Genomic DNA, 21,920 nt, shown 5'->3' on the forward strand with positions numbered 1-21,920 from the left:
ATCTGACATTGCTGTGGCTCTGGCGTCAGCCGGCAGCTCTAGGTCCGATTGGACCCCTAGCCTGGAAACCTCCATATGCCTCGGGTGTGGCCCTAAAAAACCAAAAGGAAAGAAAAAGATAATTTCTAATAGCCACTTTATAGTGTTGTGAGAATCAAGTGGCATAGTGAATATGGGCTTGTAGTATACACCATGATACTTACTAATATTTCATCAAAAATTTTCCCAGAAGTACTTTAAGTATCTGCTCTGTGTCAGGCACTGTGTTCAGTATTGATGTCACAATGGTGAATCCAACTCTTGGCCTTTAAAAGCTGACAGCCCAAGCAGAGGGACCAGCCTAAAGAAAGGCAGGTTGCTTTCTAAAGTCACACAAAGCTGCATACAAGATAGTATCCTGGAGTCGCTGTTGCAGCTCAGTGGTAACAAACCCAACTAGTATCCATGAGGATGTGGGTTTGATCCCCGGCTTCACTCAGTGGGCAGGGGGTTAATGATTCAGTGTTGCCAGGAGCTACAGTGTAGGTGTAGGTGGCAGAGGTAGCTTGGATCTGGCATTGCTGTGGCTGTGGTGTAGGCTGGCAGCTGCAGCTCTAATTCGACCCCTAGCCTGGGAGCATAGTCCATATGCTCCGGGTGTGGCCCTTAGAAAGACAAAAGACAAAAAAAAAAAAAAAAGAGAGAGCGCGTGAGAGATAATGTCCTTACACTCTGAGTAGTAATAGACAGTATTTGAAATTCATTAAGCCTTTAAATAACCCTTCTCCCATTTCTCAAACATCCCCATCAGCTTGGCTTACATCATCACTGTCACTGTTTTATCCTAAGTATACCTGTTGCTGCTGTCTTTACCTGGGTCTTGCCGTCTTCTCTGTAGCATCTTTCAAACCCTCATTTGTCTGTGATAATTTTTCATATCTTGATTAATTACTACCTAAAGTCCCAGCAGTGAGGTTTTTACCTTTAAATTTTCTAGTCACATCATTCTCCCTGTCATGCACAGAAACAGTTACGTCCCTTCATTGTATTAACAAATAGCAGAACACAGTGCTAGATTATTAAAGAGAATAATGTGAGTAATAACGTCAGGGTACATTCCTAATGCTTTAAGGTAAAGGATACTAGTCCTGTATTCTTCCACAGTAAGTCTCTTGACTGTCTCTCAGAATCAGAGACAGATTCTAAGTTTATAAATCACCTGTCTGTCAAAACTGACACAAAATTCAGATGGTATGATAAGTTGAATAAAATCTCTCAGTGAAGGTAATTTCTCTGATTTCTGGCCCAAAGAAGTTACAAGTAATTTTTTTTAAAATGTAAAACCTTTGTAGGTGCATATAAATTGTGATGTCTATTTTAGAGCTTGGTGAATTGACAGATAAATTAAGGCCTACATGAATTTGACAGGCACCACCTACATATGCTTAAAAATAGAATCGCAAAATTGCTTAATGGGGAGTTTTAACTGTAGTCCATTTGACTTTCGCAGATGAAGATAAATAGAATTTTCTGGTTGTTTCTGAATGTGTAGATTCATATCTGGTAAAGCTTCGTTTATATTGAATGAAAATTTGTAGTGAAGGTGTAATTATATGTGCCAGTATATGTTTTGATTTGGCTTTTCTCATAACTATAACTGTATCCTTGCCAGAAAACTTTTTATGTATTAAAGGGATTTTTATTTTGTTTTGTTTTGTTTTCTTTTATCTTCTGGCCACACACGAGGCATGTAGAATTTCCTGGGCCAGGAAGTGAACCCGTGCCACTGCAGCCGGATTCTTAACCATTGCACCACAGTGGGAACTCCTCATTTGTTTGTTTTTTAAAAAGCTTTTGTTTTCTGATACAGATCCAAAAAAAATTTTGCTGCAATTTATTTTCCTCTAGGAGTTTTTATGGTATCCAGCCTTAAATTTAGGTCATTAATCCATTTTTGAGTTTGTTTCTGTATGTCATGTTAGAGAATGTTCCCACTTTTGCCACCCCCCCACCCCCCCGGCTTTTGGCCACCCCACAGCATACCGAGTTCATGGGCCAGGGGTCAAATCTGAGCCACAGTTGTGACCTATGTCACACTGTGGCAATGCTGTTTCCTTTAACCCACTGTGCTGGGCCTTGGATCAAACCTGTGTCCTGCAGAGATGCTGCTGATCCTGTTGCGCCACAGTGAGAACTCCCACCCTAGCCTCATTATTCAACATAGTATTAGAAGTCTTCCATGAGATAAGAAAAAGAAAGGAATCCAAACTGGAAAGGAAGAAGTAAAACTGTCACTGTTTGCAGGTGACTATACATAGAAAATCCTAAAGATGCCACCAAAACACTCATCAGTGAGCTTGGTGAAGTTGCAAGATGCAGAATTAATACGCAAAATCTGTTGCATTTCTATACACTAACAACAAATTATCAGGTTAAGAAAACCACTGCATTTATAATCACATAAAAAAGAATAAGATACCTGGGAATAAATACAAGTAAGGAGGTAAAAGACCTATCTATACTCAGGAAACTGTAAGACACTGATGAAAACAACTGAAGATGACACAAAATGATTGAACGATATACCATGCTCTTGGATCGGAAGAATTAATATTGTTAAAATGACCATAGTACCCCAATCTACAGATTCAATGTCATCCCTTTCAAAATACCAATGGCTGCAGCTATCAAAACAATATGGTACTTGCACCAAGACAGATAGATAGACCAATAGAACAGAACAGAGAGCCCAGAAATAAACCCACACTTTTCTGGTCAATTAATCTACAACAAAAGAGGCAAGAATATACAGTGGGGATAAGATAGCCTCTTCAGTAAACAGTGTTGGGAAAACTGGACCACTTTCTCACACCATATACAAAAAATTAAAACGGATTAAAGACTTTAGTAAGACCTAAAACCATAAAACTAGGCAAAGACACAGGCGTACACTCTGTGACATTGGTCATAGCAACATTTCTTTGGATCTGTCTCATCTGGCGAGGGAAACAAAAGCAAACATAAATAAATTGGACTTCATCAAACTAAAAAGCTTTTAAACCTTTTTTTTTTAGGGCCACAGTTTGGGCATCTGGAAATTCCCAGGCTAGGGGTCGAATCAGAGCTGCAACTCGGGATCTGAGCCCCATCAGTAATCCACACCACAGCTCATGGCAGTGCCAGATGCCAAACCCACCGAGCGAGGCCAGGGATAGAACCCACATCGTCATGGATATCAATCGGGTTCGTAATCTGCCAAGCCACAACCAAACTCCCCATCAAACTAAAAAGCTTTTGTGCAGCGAAGGGAACTATCAGCAAAACAAAAAAGCCACCTACCAAATGGGAGAAAATATTTGCACATGATGTATTTGAGGAGTTAATATCCAAAATATAAAAAGAAATCATACAACTTGACATGAAAAAAACCCAGTTTAAAAATTGACAGAGGACTGAATAGACATTTTTCCAAGGAAGACATGCAAATGGCTAACAGTCATATGAAAAGGTGTGCAGTGTCACTAATCGTCAGGGAAACGCAAATGTAAACCAGAATGATGTATCTATCACCTCACACCTGTCTGAATGGCTTTTATCAAAAAGACAACAGGAATTTCCATCATGTCTCAGTGGTCAATGAACCTAACTAGCATCCATGAGGACACGGGTATGATTCCTGGCCTTGCTCAGTGGGTTAAGGATCTGGCGTTGCCGTGAGCTGTGGTGTAGGTCGCAGACGCAGCTTGGATCCTATACTGCTGTGGCTGTGGTGTAGGCTGGCAGCTATAGCTCTGATTCGACCCCTAGCCTGGGAACTTCCATATGCCCCGGGTGCAGCCCTAAAAAGACAAAAAATTGTTAAAAAATTTAAAAAGACAGCAAATAGCAAGTCTTGATGGGAATGTAGAGAAAAGAAAACCTTCCTGCTCTGTTGGTGGGAATGTAAATTGGTACAATCGCTAAAGAAAACAGTATGGAGATTGCTCAAAAAAGTAAAAGAACTACTACAGGAATTCCACTCCTGAGTACTTACCTGAAGAAAAGGAAAACCATAATTCAAAATGATATGTGCATCTCTGCGTCTATTACAGCATTATTTATAATGTCAAGATATGGAATAAGCTAAGTGCGCATAAATAGTTGAGTAGGTTTTATATATATACACAATACATATATACATACACAGTGGAATATTAGTCATAAAAAAGATTGAAATCATGCCCTTTGCAACAATATAGAGAGTATTATGCTCACTGAAAGTGAATTAAATCAGAGAGACAATCACATGTGATTTCACTTACATATGGAGTCAAAAAAACAAAATAAATGAACAAATGTAACTAAACAGAAACAGAGCCATAGTTACAGAGAACAAACAGGTGGTTGACAGAGGAGAATGGAATGCAGGGAGGAGAGAAATAGGTGAGGGAGGTGAAGAGGTACAAATCTTCAGTAACAAATGAGTCACAGGTATGAAATGTACAGTATTGGGAATAAAGTCAATAACCATGTCATATCTTTGTAATAATGACAGAGGACAACTAGACTTGTTATGGTGATCATATTGAGATAGAAATATCAAATCACTAGGTTGTGCACTAGGAAGTAACATTGTGTTGCAAGTTATACTTCATAAACAGACACATAGAAAAAGATCAGGTTTGTGGTTTTTGGTGGTAAGAGTGATGGGAAGGGGAATTGCAAGAAGGTGGCCTAAAAGGTACAAATTTCCAATTACAGGATGATCAGGTGCTAGAGATGTAGTGTACAACATGATAAGTATAATTAACACTGCTGTACGCTAAATATGAAAGTTAAGACAGTTGATATTGGCAGTTCCCTTGTGGTGCATGCAGCAGGTTAAGTTTCCAGCATTGTCACTGCAGCACCTGGGGTCACTGCTGTGACACAGGTTTGATCCCTGCCCCAGGAACTTCCACATGCCTTGAGTGCAGCCAAAAAAAAAGTAAATTCTGAGAGTTCTCATCATAGGGAATTTTTTTTTGTATTTATTAAATGTTTTATCTGTATGAATGATTTATGTTCATGAAACTTACTGTTATCATTTCATGTTATTTAAGTCAAATTGTTATGTTGTATACCTTAAATTTATATGACTGACACCTGTATGTCAATTACATCAGTAAAACTGGAAGGAAAACAGTTTTTTTCCTTTGCACACGTGTTTAATAAATTCATGTGGATTAATTAAATTGTCACAAACTTACTCCATAAACTTAGGAATGGGAGTTTACCAGCAGAGAACATCCAGAGACACAGTGAATAAAGAATTAAAAGTCTCTTTGCTTGGGAGTTCCCGTCGTGGCTCAGCAGTTAACAAACCCGATGAGTATCCATGAGGACGTGGGTTCAATCCCTGGCCTTGCTCAGTGGGTTAAGGAGGAAAACAATTTTTTAAATAACTTAGAAAGTGGATGTAGCAGAAACTATGACTATTATGAGTCTGTACTAGGTAACAGAGATAATCATAATGCATGTTTTCATTTCTATTATTTAGATCTCCTTCAGATAAAGGAGTCATAAATTCTATCTTTTTTCCTTACTTTGGAGACTTCTGCTCTTCTTTGGCAATATTCTTCAAAAGTTTTGTATAAGTCTTCTTTACTGAAAATGAGCATTATAAAATTTTAATTTTTTTTTCAAAGAGGAAGTGTGGAGTATAAGATAATTATGTGGAAGAATTAAATTAAATACAGAATTTGGGAGGTTGACCTTATTACAGTCTATCTGAGATCAATTGTCTTGAGCATAGTAGTGTGACTGGGAAAACAAGGAAGAAAACCAGAATTTCTCTTACTTTCTTTGTAGTTTTCTCTAGAAACTTTTTTTGCATGTATATGTGTGTGTTTTTAGGACCACACCTGCAGCATATGGAGTTTCAAGGGCTAGGGGTCGAATCGTAACTTTAAGCTACCAGCCTGCACCACAGCCACAGCACCTCGGGATCCAATCCACGTATGTGACCTACACCACAGCTCACGGCAGTGCCAGATCCTTAACCCACTGAGCAAGGCCAGGGATCAAACCTGCATCCTCATGGATACTAGTCGGGTTTGTTAACCACTGAGCCATGACAGTTCCCACATTGGCATTACCATTCTGGTTAGAAAATTAGAAAGCAGAGGAATTATCCTTGTTTTCACAAATACTCTTCCTGCAAAATAAAATGGCAGGGCATCTCTAGGCCTTGTATTTCTGGAACCCAAATGACATAAAATTCATAGAAGAGAATTTTCTAAAATACAAGAAGTCGCTGTGGAGTTCCCGTCATGGCTCAGTGGTTAACTAACCTGACTAGCATTTGTGAGGATGTGGGTTCGATCCCTGGCTTCGCTGTGTAGGTTAAGGATCTGGTATTGCCGTGAACTGTAGGTCGCAGACGCAGCTCGGATCCCATATTGCTGTGACTCTGGCGTTGGCTGGAGGCTACAGCCTGGAAACCTCCACATGCCGCAGGTGCGGCCCTAGAAAGACAAAAAAAAAAAAAAAAAAAAGAGGTCACTGTAGGTGATTATTTATAGAAAGTACAGCACTTGGAATTTTAGTTCCTAATACACTGCTGGATGTAATTGCAATACCATGGTACATAAATTAATCCCTGCGCTGCTGGAGTTTATCATCTAATAAAGATAAGACCTTTCACTAATCACTGTAGTGCAACCCCACATAATGTAGGACCACAGGCCATATACAGAATTGAGAAGAAAGTGTTTACTTCTGACTCATATATAAACACATGAATTTTTTAAGGCAGAACATATTTAGACATTGAGGGGAGGAAACTTTTTTTTTAGAATTTGTAGTTGCTCAGAAAGACACAGTATTTTACTAGGGAAATAATAATTGGCCGGCCTGGGTAGAATAGTGGATTTATTTAGAAGGCAATTGAAGACAGGGTTCTGGGCATACTCTAGAGGGCTGGTAGGAGGCATCTTTAGTCATGGTACCAACCCACTAAATTAGGGAGAAAGATCCTTTCCAAGCAGACTAGCTGAAGCTTGTATAGATGTAGACAGTTTATTCAATTTCAGTATGAAAATTAGAACTGATGCTGAGATTTCAGTGAAGGGTGAAGTTAGAATGTGTAATGTTTAATAAAATTTGATGTGACATTTCAGGAGTTGTAGGCCAAGGATTCACTGCTGTTTTTTTTTTTTTTTCTTTCCTCAAGTTTGTATTCCTACTTTTATTTATTTACTTATTTGGCTGCATCTGAGGCATGTGGAAGTTCCCAGGCCAGGGACAGAACTTGCACCACAGCTGTAACCAGAGCTACAGCAGTGGCAACACCAGATCCTTAAGCTGCCGAGCCATGAGGGAACTCCCTGTATTATTCATTTTTGTAAAGAAAAGAGTTTCCCGTGGCTATTAGCTTTGGACATCTATCTAAATTCCTTCTGCTCTCCTGGGATCCAGAAGTTGTTCTAAAGTTATCAGACCAGAGTTTAGCCTTCGAATGATAAACACATTTATCTTCCTGTTCAGTTCTGTTTCATTTTGGGCAAAGCATGACTTCGGATTATAGTTAATTCACTTTGGGGAGAATCATGTTTTTGTTCAGATTTTAATTTACATTTCTTTAGATCTCTCTTTTTTTATATTCTTAATTCTAGTCCTCAATTTAGAATATAAATTATCTGGAAGTTTCTGTTGTAGCTCAGTGGGTTATCAACCTGACTAATATCCACGAGGCTGTGGGTTTGATCCCTGGCATCGTTTAGTGCATTAAAGATCTGGCACTGCTGTGAGCTGGGGTGTGCATCACAGATGCGGCTCAGATCTGGTGTGGCTGTGGCTGTGGCTTAGGCTGGCAACTGCAGCTCTGATTAGACCTCAGCCTGGGAAATTCCATATGCTGCAGGTGTGGCCCTAGAAAGCAAAAATACATATGTGTATGTATTTTTTATTTATATTCTTAATTTTTAAAACAAAAGTTTGTATAGAACTAATCAAATTATTTCTATTAATACTAATGCTTCTCTTAACTAATTGCAAATAAAAGCAATCAGATATTAGCACAATTCAAAAAATTTTTTTTGGTCTTTTTGTCTTTTTAGGGCCACACCCAGGGCCTGTGGAGGTTCCCAGGCTAGGGGTCTAATCAGAGCTGTTGCTGCTGGCCTACACCATGGTCACAGCAACACCAGATCTGAGCCCCGTCTGTGACCTACACCACAGCTCACGGCAACACCGAATCCTTAATTCACTGTGCAAGGCCAGGGATCGAACCTGAGTCCTCATGGATACTAGTCGGATTCGTTTCCACTGTGCCACGACGGGAACTCCAGCACAATTCAATTTAATGAGAGTAACTTGTGGTTTCTGTGTTTGGTTTTTTTCCATATAATTAGTTTTCTGTGGAAATTTTATGGTTGACTGGAATAATCGTTTTAAGGTGCTCTCCCATGATGGAAATTTATCCTAACCTAGGCATTTTATTTACCTCTCAAAGGGTTTTCCTCAGGAGATACCACACATTTAATGCAAGAAAATAGACTTCATGAAGCCTCTCATGCTGTTAGTGATGAAGAGCCTGCAGAAGTAAATGCTAATGATCAACTAGAAGGCCCGAAGCTCATTCTGCAGTCTCTGTTCTCTCTTATACGAGGTGAAGTTGAGCAGTTGGATTCAAGAGCACTTCCCCTTTTTCTTCATCAGGTACCATGTTAAACCCTTCACTTTCAGCCTCACCAAAATTCTGGGACCAATATTTGTAATTATCTAAAACCTAGCTCTCTGTAATTGATTCTACCCCACACCTGTCATTGGCGAGCTCAGGAGATGTTAACCCTGGATTAGTGGCTGGTGGGAAATTTGGCCCATCAGTGACTGCTGGCCACACATTGGCTTGGATAATGAACCTGTAGTTCAAACAGAAATTGCAACTTTTTTTATTTAGTGAATACGCTGTGTGCAAATAAGAGTCCATGTAATGAGCACTTAGTAAGTACCAACAAAGTGCCAAAAACTAAGCTAGACACTGGGGAAACAGATTATGTAACAGCATGTCTTTAAGAGAGGCACTGTGGAATAGGAAAAGCAGTTAGGTAGATAAATAATTGTAGAAGTCTGTATAAAGTATTAGATGTGTGTTTAAGGTTCAGCAAAAGAACAGACTGTGTGACTTTATTTTTTTGATTTATCAGTCTTTATTTATTTTTTTATTTAGGATTGCACACGGCATATGGAGGTTCCCAGGCTAGGGGTCGAATTGTAGGCTCTGGCCTATGCCATGGTCACAGCAACACCAGATCCGAGCCCCGTCTGCAACCTACACCACAGCTCACTGCGACACTGGCTCCTTAACCCACTGAGCAAGGCCAGAGAGCAAAACTGTGTCCTCATAGATGCTAGTCAGATTCGTTTCCGCTGAGCCACGACAGGAGCTCCACAAAATGTGCCATTAACTTTGGCCTGTGGATATTAAGGAAAGAGAAAGTGATTCTCGGGTTGGATTTTACAGGATGTGTGGGTTCTCCCCAAATAAACCAAGTGAGCTTTTATAGAAAGGGAGATGATCCTGTGCAGAGGCATGGCTGGGATGTTATTGGAGATGAAGATAGAAGAGAGATAAGAACTAAGATCGGATAGTCTGTGCCATTAAGGCCTCACTTTTAGGGGCTGTGATCTCCTTAATTGTGGTGTTGCCAGAATTTGAATTTTAGAAAAATAACTCTTCTGATGTTCGGGAGGGTAAATGAGAAGATGGAGAGCCTAGAGACTGGGAGACCTTTAGGACAGCGATCAGGAAACTTTTTTACACAAGAGCTAATTTATGAGCTGTGTTTTATTTTATTTTATTCTGTCTTTTTAGAGCCACACCTGAAACATATACAAGTTCGTAGGCTGGGGGTCAAATCAGAACTGTATCTGCGGCGTACATGGCAGCCACAGCAACCCGGAATCCAAGCCGAGTCTGCAACCTACTATGCCGGATCCTTAACCCACTGAGTGGGGCCAGGGATCAAACCCGTGTCCTCATGGATACTAGTTGGGTCCGTTACTGCTGAGGCACGACAGGAACTCCCTGTGTTTTATTTTAAAGTGAAAATAATTGGTGTATGGGAATAGAAAAAGCTTCACCTTTTATTTCACTCACTCTTCCTGTTTCATGTAACTTTACAATGAGCAGTGAATAATTTTTAATTTTTAAAAAGTAAAATAGCTTTGGAGTTTGCAGACAACGGCTCGGATCCTGCGTTGCTGTGGCTCTGGTGTAGGCTAGCAGCTACAGTTCCGATTCACCCCCTAGCCTGGGACCTCCATATGCCGGGAAGCAGCCCAAGAAATGGCAAAAAGACAAAAAAAAAAAAGTAAAATAGCTTTTGTTCCAAGGCAGGAAAACATATATTCTTATAAATTTATATCACCTCCTTGGTAGGCTTGAAGAATGCCTTTGAGAAAGCGTATACTACTTTTTGGCCTCTAAGTTGTTACTAACATATGTAGTATGTTACATGTTCTCATTGTTGAGAGAGAGCCTTAGTTGAGAAGCACCAATACCAAAGCAGCTTTCTGATCTTTCAGCCTCCCTTAAATTTGTGCGGTGGATTAAGTTTGTAAAGGGTATTCACACTTAACTGTTCTTTCATTCTCCAAACAATCTAGAGCTGTAAGTATTATCATCATGCTTACAAATGAGGTGGCTGAGATTCCCTCACAAAGTTCCTTATAATTCTAGGGCTATAATTTGTTAATTTCATTCAGTGCATCTATTTTAAAGACAACTTGGGAAAATGTGAATATGGATTGTATATTAAATAATACTAGCGCATCAGTGTCTAATTTCTTAAAATTGATAATGGAGTTGAAGGTCATATAGGACCATATCCTCATTTCTTAGGAGATACATGTGCAAGTAGTATTTAGGAGTGAAGGGACATAATGCCTGAAGTTTACTTAAGATATTTCTGTGGGAAAAAAAAATACGTCAGAGAGAAAGGAAATGTGGCAAAATGTTAACTGTTGATAGGTCTAGTTAAGAGGTATATGGTTATTGATTTTACTATCCTTTCAACTTGTAGAATTTCAATAAAAAGTTGAGGAAAAGGACATTTGGAACTAGTGTAGTCAAATCTTTTCAAGCAGCTTATGTCACTGGGCTATTGTTACATTAAAGGTGAGAAGAATGCTCTTTTCTACTGACAGGTGATCCTACATCTGAAGCAGATCTAGAAGAAAATCACATTTTTTTAGGCAGGAAGATGATAACAATCTTGATCAGATAAAGATTATATAATTTTTTTATGTCTCAAAGTAAAATCCCACTCTCATCCCCCAGGAACATGTCAGTTTGCTGAGCCCTGTAGGTTATGCTTCTGAAATATCTCAGCAATCTGTCCTCTCCTGGCAAAGAAGCTTAGAGAGTATAGTGGTGGTTTTAAAGTATGGGCTTTGGCTCTACCACTAACAAGCTAAGTAGCTTTCCATTTCTTCTTCTGTAAATTTTTAGAGGACTAAATGAAATAATGCACGTGAAAGCTCTTAACATAGTACTGGATATACTTAACATAAAAGCCAAATAAACATTAAGCCTTGTAACGATTTTTCACTGTCACTGATTCAAACATAGCTTGCTGGAAAGAGATGCTGAAGCTGCAGTAAGCTGAGACATCAGGGCAACAGGAGTCCGCTGATGGCGGCCTTCCTCAGCCCAAGATTACAAAAGATCCTGGGAGAAATGGAGTAACATTTTATTCGTAATTCAGTCATTTCCAGCATCTTATACTGTGCCTTTCATTTGGATTTGCCAAATTTTCATGTCCTTCCTCCCCCTCACACACATATTTTCCACTGAAAGTTTTTTGTTTTTTGCTGTAATTTTAGGGCTGTACCTGCAGCATATGGAAGCTCCCAGGCTAGGGGTCAGATTGGAGCTGTAGTTGCCAGCCTACACCACAGCCACAGCAACACCAGATCCAAGCCTCCTCTGTGACCCACACCACAGCTCATAGCAGTGCCGGATCCTTAACTCACTGAGCAAGGCCAGGGACCGAACCCCTATCCTCATGGATACTCGTCAGGTTCATGACTGCTGAGACACAATGGGAACTCGCCCACCAAAAGATTTTAAAATAATTTTCAGGGATTATATCACTTCACCCTTAAATATTTGCACATAAATTTCCCAGGAACAGTGATACTTTCTTGCATAACCTAAAATGTCACAGGACTCTACTTTGCATCTTACGTTCTGGTCCAGGGTTGGACTCCGAAACCATTTTTAAGCATGCAGTGCTGTGTGCTGGGCATTATGCTGGATACACCTTCTCTTACTTAGTCCTTACAGCAGCCCTGTCTCAGAGAGTTGCAGGTATTTCATTGTCCCTGTTTTACAGACAAGGAAGCGGAGTTTAAGACACGAAGTGACACGTTCAGGGTCATACAGCTATTGGTGGCAAAGCTTGGACTAGAACATAGTCAGGTTATTCATCTCCAACCTCATGTTTTTTCTGCTCTACCAGGCAACCTCCCAGATTTAGACATATGGGGCATCAAAGAAGAAAAAAATCACATCTTCTTCTGCCCTGCTAGACTTGCCAAGGGTAGGTTTTTTTATAGGGGAAATGCCCTGTGTATTTATTTTTCAAGCTGCCCTTTCACCTGGAAATGGCTTTTACTTTTGAGGCTTTGGGTTTCATGACCCTGTCTTTTTTGTGTTTTTTAGGGCTGCACTCTTGGCATATGGAGGTTCCCAGGCTAGGGGTCTAATTGGAACTGTAGCTGCTGACCTATACCACAGCCACAGCAGTGTGAGGTCCAAGCTGTGTCTGCAACCTACACCATAGTTCATGGCAACGCCGGATCATTAACCCGCTAAGGGAGGACAAGGATTGAACCTGCGTCCTCACGGATACTAGTCAGATTTGTTTCCACTGAGCCACAACGGCAACCCCCATCCCTGTCTCTTTGGTTGCACTTAATGGTACTAGAACTGTTACAGAAAGTAACAATCGATTGAACTAACTATTTACACAGAGATGATTGAGTCCGTCTATATTGCTTATATTGCTCCTGGAAGAATGTTAGCTATATAGAATAAATTTTAAGCTAGGAAAATATTTCTTTTAAAAGTCTTCTTTTTCACCGTGTGATTTGTGAAAAACCACTCCTATTTATTGCTAGCTTATACGTTTGACAAATGCTTTATTGTTCTTTGCATAGACAGCTTCCTGGAAAAGGGAGACAGTGATCTATAAACAGAATACCGTTTTCACTAGAGACTTAGTAAAAATCAGTGGAAGCTGAAAGTATACCAATGAAGTATTCTAAATATGGCACTTGTTAATTTTATTATATTTTTTAAATTTTTAAATTTTAAATTTTTTAATTTTTTTTAATTTTTTTGTCTTTTGTCTTTTTAGGACTATACCTGCAGCATATGGAGTGTCCCAGCTAAGGGTCAAATCAGAGCTACAGCTGCCAGCCTACACCACAGCCACAGCAACACCAGATCCTTAACCCACTGATCGAGGCCAGGGATCAGACCTGTGTCCTCATGGTTCCTAGTTGGATTCGTTTCCATTGTGCCACGATGGGAACTCCAGAATCAAAGAATTTTTAAGTTTAATTTAAAGATGCCCTGAAGTGAATCTGCTAAGTGATAAGCCTTCAGTGGATCCAGATCCTGAGTCTCTGGAGCAGCCCCCAACCATCCAGTGACCTCTACGCTTTGTATGTGTTCGATACTTCATTGCTCAGCTATTATGACTGGGTCCAGCCTGTTCTGAGATATCAAAAGAAAATGAAAAGTCACTGTCCCATGAGGTACTGTGTGAAATAGAAATGAAACCAGTGCGTTTTAAGATCTCATGTGGCATGACATATTTCACCTTTTTAATTGGTGATAAAGTCGTCCTTTCACTCATGTTATACCTTTATAAGCTTCAGTAGCATTTCCCTCATTCTTTAGAGTTCTTACTTCTAAACTCTAATGAATCAGTGATGTTTGCTTTGACTTGAAATAGAATAGAAAGAATGAAGTTGTTTTCAGGCCAAAGAATGTCTGTGTTTGCTTTGCTTGAGGTAAGTGACTCCAGAAATGTGTCAAGTGCCTACAAGTCAGATGTTTTCTGCACCAGTGAATGTAATTAAATAAGAGTTTTCTTAGTTTTATATCAAAGACTTTGAAAGTTTCAAGGTCTGGGTTTCTTCCAAATTTGACTTTGCATCCAAGTGTTAATTTCCTCTGTTTTTGTCTTTGTTTTTAACAGATAGCTGAATCCTATTTCCAGGAGGAGGACTGTATCCTTTTCTTCACTACAAGAAGAAATTCACAGAACTCTTAGAGAGCTGCCCATTTAAAAAAAAAAAAAAATTGAGACTTAGATACAATGAAATGTATAATCTGGTGTTTTCACTGGGTTTTAATTGTATGCACCTTTGTAACCATCTCAGAAAGCAAGATGTAGGGAATTTATCTCTCCAGAACATTGTCTAGATCCACCCAAATTTGACCTTTCATAAACAAGCCCTAATTTTACCAAAACCAAAATATCTTGTGTGTGCAGGAAGGGGGCAAAAAGCGTATTACCAAAAAATATAATTGAAAACCCATTGGGGGTGTTCCCATTGTGGCTCAGCCAGTTAAGAACTCTACATAGTGTTCATGAGTGTCGCTCAGTGGGTTAAAGATCCGGCACTGCCGCAAGCTGCGGCATGATCACATATGTGGCTTGGATCTGGTGTTGCCATGGCTGTGGCATAGGCTGGCAGCTGCAGCTCTGATTCGACCCCTAGCCCAGGAACTTCCATATGCACAGGTGTGGCCATAAAAAGAACAAATAAATAAATTTTAAAAATTAAAAATAAAAACCCATTGGATTTTTCTTTTTTAAATTATTATTATTTTTATTTTTATTTTTACTTTTTAGGGCCATACCTGTGGCATATGGAAGTGCCCTGGCTAAGGGTCAAATTGGCCAGCCTACATCACTGCCACAGCAACTTGGGATCCCAGCCTTATCTGTGACCGTCATACAGCTCACGGCAACACCAGATCCTTTAACCCACTGACCGAGGTCAGGGATTGAACCCTCATCCTCATGGATACTAGTCGGGCTTGTTACTGCTGAGCCATAACAGGAATTTCTGGATTTTTCCTTTTAAACAGAAATACAAGTCAAAGCGCTCCCGTTGTGGCACAGTAGAAACAAATCTGACTAGTATCCTTGAGGACGTGGGTTTGATCCCTGGCCCTGCTCTATGGGTCAGGTATCCAGCATTGCGTTGAGCTGTGGCGTAGGTTGCAGATGCAGCTCAGATCCTGCGTTGCTGTTGGTGTTGCTGTGCTGTAGGCTGGCAGCTGTAGCTCCTATTCGACCCCTAGCCTAGGAACCTCCATATGCCAAGGGTGTGGCCCTAAAAAGCAAAAAAAAAAAAAAAAAAGAAGAAGTACAAGTCAAGTAATATTCATATGGTATGAGCCTGTCAAGCATATTATACATAGTAAGTCTCATGACTGTCTTATAGTTACATATTTGCAAAGCGTAGTTTGAGTTCTTCGCTGGCAGAAAACAATAAATGTTGTCAGGTGACACCGTGGATTAACTTTTATTTGGGAAAGATTTCTTCCCTCAATTTTTAAATTTTCCTTTTCAAAAATTAAAATTTTTTTTCTTTTTCAGGGATATATACTGTTAAGAATGTTTCCTAAGTATCTCTCCTTTTCCATTTGTGTGCTTTCTTTTTCCTCCTAATCTTATTGACTTTCACCACATCTCTGAGCAGATTAAGGAGTAAGCAGTTATCACTCTGATGTGACCAGCAGGGGAAGTCCATGGGGTTATCATTCTGAACCCTATCAAGCAAACTGTGGTCAGTGTTGTAATGACAGTTCAGTACTAAGTATGTAGAAAATCAGATTCTGATGGAAATGAAGCTAGAACTAACCAAATCATGAATGTGATACAGTGCAGTGCATGTCTGCATCAGCATCCCTGGGAGCTTCTTAGAAATTGTAAGTCAGGGGCCTTTGGAGGGGCGTTTCTGGGAATCAGACACATGAATCTGTATTTTAGCAAGATTTTCAGTAAAGCTTGAGAAGCACTGGTATACTTTAAGTCATGGGCAGAGGAAAATGGAATTGTCTCTTTTTCTCCCTGGCCTATTTTATGATCCCTGGCATATCTTTATGACTACAAATGAGAGAGAAAACTGAACCCTTGAGTGATCATGGGAAGGACAAAAAGCTAAACGGTGAGTTTTTTCTCTTCTTTCTGGGTCAACATTTAGAACACGGCCCAAAGGAAGGTAGACAGTTGGACAGATTATCACGACCTCATATGATGCTAAATGTGTGATACAAATGGAGAAGGCAGAAGTTTATAAGAAAATCTACAAAAAAAAAAGATGGAATCACATAACTGTGAAAATCACTATGGCAAGTTAATTTAAAAATTTTTTTCAGTGTTCAGTAAATAGATAAAGGATCACAGGGAGTTGAAATAAAAAACATTTGACTAGAGGGTAACATGGTTGCTTGACAGAAAAAAATTAAAAGAGAGAGAAAACAAACAGATGAAATTTTGCTGAAACTCTGTCCACTGGTGCAGAATAGAAACACAAGCACAGGGTTTTGGGTGAAGTAGAAAAAATAGCTTTTATTGCTTTGCCAGCCAAAGGAGGCCATAGGAAGCTAATGCCTTATGGTCTGTCCCCTCCCTAGGAGAAGAATTGCAGGGAGTTTTGTAGTCTAAAAGGAGAAAAACAGGGTTTCAGGTAAGAATCAGGATTGGGGCAAACATGCATTCTTCTTTCTATCTGGGAATCTTTTTTTTTTGTTCTTTTGTCTTTTCAGGGCTACACCCTGAAAAGGTGTGGCATATGGAAGTTCCCAGACTAGGAGTCAAATCAGAGCTTCAGCTGCCGGCCTACACCACAGCCACAGCAACAGCAACACCAGATCCAAGCTGCGTCTGCGACCTGTACCACAGCTCACAGCAATGCCAGATCCTTAACCCACTGAGCAAGGCCAGGGATTGAACCTGCATCCTCATGGATGCTCGTCAGATTCCTTTTCCCCTGAGCCACAAAGGGAACTCCTCTATCAGGGAATCTTACTCATCAAAGCTGATGTCAGGAGATCTGGTGGTGGTCATCTGGATTATGGCATCTTGAGTTTTCCTAGAATAACAGTACTTGCAAAAAGGGCATATTGATCAGAGATTAGAACAAACTAGGAAAGTTCCTGAAAAACATCATGTGCTTATAATTTTAACCCACAGGCAGTTGTGCCCAGGGTGCCTAATCTAGTTTATCTTTAAAGGGTGCAATCAAATGAAGGAGAAACACAAGGAAGGCCTCTAAGCTATTCAGTTTTAAGGTATTCATTTCTGAAAGAAGCACAAGGAATATAACTTTTCCCTTAGGTGTATAAGATGCCTACATCATTATGTGTATCCCTTGAGGGGGAACCAGAATCTTGCCCCAAGGTTGTACTGTTGTTTCCTGACTGTTCCTCCCTTGTCTTTGCATCCTCTCCCTTCCCTGATCAGCAGCTGTCTAAGCCTGTCCCTTTGGGACTCTGGGAAGGCCATGGAGGCTGAATGAGGCCTATTTCTTAAAAACAAGAAATGGGGGACACAGAAAGGCTTTTGTGCCCAGGAGCTCCACAGGGCCCCGCTTGGTTTCAGAAACAGATTCCAAGATTTCATATGGGTCCTATTTCCAATTAAATTATATTTAATTGACTCTGCTAGAGATACATTAGCAGGCAGGCATTCTTTGTGCTTTAAAACTTTTGTTTGTTTGTTTCTACTGTTTGTTGATGGAATAGAACCCAAGTGACTCCTGCATAATATTTGCTAAATTAAAATTTACTTACTTCAAACCCAAGAAACCTTACTTTAAGATTTGTTTAAATTTTAAAATAGAGTCATCTTATTTTTTGGTAAATTTCAAATTTCTCGACTTAGGACATTATTCTTTAGATTTCTGTTTTCCTCAAATTTTCTGTTCAGATGAGAAAGCAATGAAATTCATTCAGCTTGAACGACTGTATCATGAGCAATTGCTCACAAATCTTTCTGCCATTCAAGAACAGTGGGGTGAGTACAGACTAATGTGGAATATAGAATCATCAGTAATCTAATAAATATGCTATCTATCTACATATTTGACCTGGTTTTGTATGTCAGGAAATAAGATGTTTCTTTAGTCAAGTTAATGTTCAGAAGAAAGTAGCATTTTTACCACAAGTTTGTGTCATTGTGAGAAAATTTTTCTCTTTGTATTTTGTTCTTCATATCAGCACCAAGAAAAGAATATTTGCAACTATTTGCATTTTTTTCTGATCCTTTTGTATGGCCTATTGGCTAATTTAATCTCTGGGATAATATTTACTTATATTGAAAAGTAATCGCTTAGCTATTTCTAATTGTGTTAACTTTGGGGTTGAGAAGATAATTTTGCATGATGATCTTAGTCAGTGGTGCCAGTTAACTATTTTTTTCCCTGCTAAACATGTTTTGTAATAATCAGTGACTAACAGATATTTTTAATTTAGAAACAAAATGGAAAACTGTAGAGCCACATGCAGTTACATCTTTAAGGAATTCAGAAAAAGGATTTAATGGTGAAGATTTTGAACGGCTTACTAAATTTTGTACAACACATCAAGAGTAAGTATTTCTGTATTTATTTACAATGAGCTGGAACAGAATATTGACGAAGCTTTGTAGCATTGAATATTTGACATAGAAGATTTGTTTTGTTAATGCTTTCAACTGGAGAAATTAAAATTGATAAAAAGATTAGGTTACTTCTCCAGCTTTTATCTCAGTTTCTTACACTAAACTCAAAGTTCTACTTTACAAAATTCAAAACACCTTCTAAGTAGGAATTTTAAAATATAACTTCAAATTTTGATCACTTTTTGGTTAAGAGATTATTTGATTCAGACAAAAAATTTTGTGTTTTATTTTTTTTTATTTTTATTTTTTTGTCTTTTTGCCTTTTCTAGAGCCACTCCCGTGGCATGTGGAGGTTCCCAGGCTAGGGGTTGAATGGGAGCTGTAGCCACCGGCCTACACCAGAGCCAGAGCTGCGGGATCCGAGCCACATCTGCGACCTACACCACAGCTCACGGCAACGCCGCATCCTTAACCCACTGAGTGAGGCCAGGGATCGAACCTGCAACCTCATGGTTCCTAGTTGGATTCGTTAACCACTGCGCCATGACGGGCACTCCAAAATTTTGTGTTTTAGGATTTTTTTATTATATTGCTTTTCACTGTTTGTATGTTATAATAAATATACATTTTTAAGAGTAATACTGGAAAGCAAATGCAATATGATACTTAACCAAACCACTGGAGAAGGAAAACTGCATTTACCATTTTATTATATTTTATTTTTTATCAGCTAATTTTAAATTGTTTGATTTGTATCAAAGGGCTGGATTTTTGGAGTTCCCATCGTGGCGCAGCGGTTAATGAATCCGACTAGGAACCATGAGGTTGCAGGTTCGATCCTTGGCCTCGCTCAGTGGGTTAACGATCCGGCGTTGCCGTGAGCTGTGGTGTAGGTTGCAGGTGCGGCTCCAATCCCAGGTCCCGCATTGCTGTGACTCTGACGTAGGCCAGTGGCTACAGCTCCAATTCCACCCCTAGCCTGGGAACCTCCATATGCCGTGGGAGCAGCCCTAGAAAAGGCAAAAAGACCAAAAAAAAAAAAACTGGATTTTTAAAACTAAGTATAGCAATAATAAAGCATATAAACATATTTTTTGAATTCATTATTTGAAGACTCAGAATTCTAAAGGTGGGGGACATGATAGGGGTTAAACAAGTGCAGATTTCTGGGATGTACAGTTTTTTTATGTTAGTCAATTTGAACCTTTGAGACATTATTTTTATGGATTCTGCAAATAAACTGGTTTCCTAGCATGTTAAATGATTAACTTTCAACTTTGTAGAGTTTTAAAATCATGAAATCTTTTAAAATAAAGGAGATTGGCTTCTTACTTTCAAAATATTTAGTATAGACACTTTTCTGCCCTTCCCATGAGACTAAAAATGTGTTAACAAATGTTTTAATTATTTAAAAACAAGTATTTATTGAATATAATATGGGCATGACTTTTTTTTCTTTTTCTCTTTTTAAATATAAGGCATCTTATACCAACACATAATTTAAAAACTAGTCTTCAGTCACATTGCTTCAGGTCATTAGACAATTTCAGGCTAAAGAACAGTGGATAGTATAGTAAACAAAATCCAAAATTTTAATGCTTAAAATTTGATAATTCACTCAAATTATACTCCTAGAATTTTTTAATATAAAAATATTTTTTGAGGTGTTCCCATCATGGCACAGAGGAAACAAATCCAACTAGGAACCATGAGGTTGTGGGTTCGATCCCTGGCCTCGCTCAGTGGGTTAAGGATCCAGCATTGCTGTGAACTGTGGTGTAAGTTGCAGATGCGGCTTGGATCTGTGACTGCGGTGTAGACCAGCAGCTGTAGCTCCAATTTGACCCCTATCCTGGGAACCTCCACATGCCGTGGGTGCGGCCCTTAAAAAAAAAAAATTGAGTTATACATACATTAAAGTACATAATTTTGAGGAATTTTCATGTACAGATATGTGTATGTAACTTGCACTCTAACCAAGATACAGAACAGTTTAGCCCCCTCAGAAAGCTCCCTTGTTTGTGTATAAAATTAGTACCTATTCCCAGAGTAACTAATATGAGTTCTGTGACGATGTATTTGCCTCTTCTGTAGTTTTATATAAATGCTAATCAGACAGACTGTAGATTTTTGTATCTAGCTTCTTTTGCCCATCATTATGTATGTGTTACACATTGCTACCTGCAAAGATAATTTGCTCTGTTTTACTCCTGTGTGGATTCATTATATGACTGTTTCACAATTTATCCATCATAAATAAATTGATATTTAACTTTATGATGGATAATTGATATCCATCATAAGTAAATTTTTATGTAACTTTTTTTTTTTTTTTTGGCCACACCAGCAGCACATGGAAGTTCCTGGGCTAGGGATCAAAACCTGCACCATTGCTCCGACCCAGGCTGCTGCAGTAACAATGCCCAACCCTTAACCCACTGTGCCGTAAGAAAACTCCATCATATTGTTAATAGATATTTGGATTACTTCTTGTTTTGTTTTGTTTTGTTTATTGTCTTTTTGCCATTTCTTGGGCCGCTCCCACAGTATATGGAGGTTCCCAGGCTAGGGGTTGAATTGGAGCTATAACCGCCGGCCTACGCCAGAGCCACAGCAACGCGGGATCCGAGCTGGATCCGAGCCACGTCTGCAACCTACACCACAGCTCACGGCAATGCCGGATCCTTAACCCACTGAGCGAGGCCAGGGATCGAACCTGCAACCTCATGGTTCCTTGTTGGATTCATTAACCACTGCGCCATGACAGGAACTCCTATTTGGATTATTTCTTGTTTTTGATTATTATGAATAAAGTGGCTGTGAACATTTTTGTGTACGCTTTTTGTTGAATATACGCATTCTTTTATCTTGGGTAGTCCCTAAAATACAATGTTAAAAGATTACTTTTAGTTACCCTTTTCTATGAGTAATGCCAATAAAATTATCTTCCTCCACAATGTATTTTAGACTATAATAACATAAACTGAAATTTTAAAAATATGTGTAAAGTACTCTTTAAATACCTTACTAGCAAAAAGTTATTTCCTTCCCTTGATCTCAGCATTTATAGCTTCTTTGGGGGCTTTCATTAGTTATTGGCCATTTAAGGATATTAACACACGATATAGCTGCCCTTTGAACTGTGTGAACCAGTGGTAATGTTTCAGCAGTGGAAGCGTTCTGTACTAACAATAGAATCCAGAGAAGCTGTATTTTTGTTTTTTCGTTTTTTTGTTTTTTTGTTTTTTTGTTTTTTTTTTTTTTTGCTTTTTAGGGCCACTCCCGTGT

At 39.1% G+C, this 21,920-nt stretch overlaps 1 protein-coding gene across 2 annotated transcripts in view; it reads left to right on the plus strand.

Moving 5' to 3' along the window:
- CNST (consortin, connexin sorting protein) overlaps window positions 1-21,920 on the plus strand; it is a 91,051-nt gene that overhangs the window by 43,027 nt on the left and 26,104 nt on the right. For both annotated transcript variants that reach the window (XM_047754596.1, XM_047754597.1), the window contains exons 3-6: window positions 8,453-8,658; window positions 14,214-14,244; window positions 17,961-18,047; window positions 18,506-18,620. In XM_047754596.1, coding sequence (XP_047610552.1) covers window positions 8,453-8,658; window positions 14,214-14,244; window positions 17,961-18,047; window positions 18,506-18,620 — 439 coding nt within the window. The remainder of the gene's footprint in view (window positions 1-8,452; window positions 8,659-14,213; window positions 14,245-17,960; window positions 18,048-18,505; window positions 18,621-21,920) is intronic.

This window comes from Phacochoerus africanus, chromosome 12, assembly GCF_016906955.1.
Source record: "Phacochoerus africanus isolate WHEZ1 chromosome 12, ROS_Pafr_v1, whole genome shotgun sequence".
Taxonomy (NCBI): Eukaryota; Metazoa; Chordata; class Mammalia; order Artiodactyla; family Suidae; genus Phacochoerus; species Phacochoerus africanus.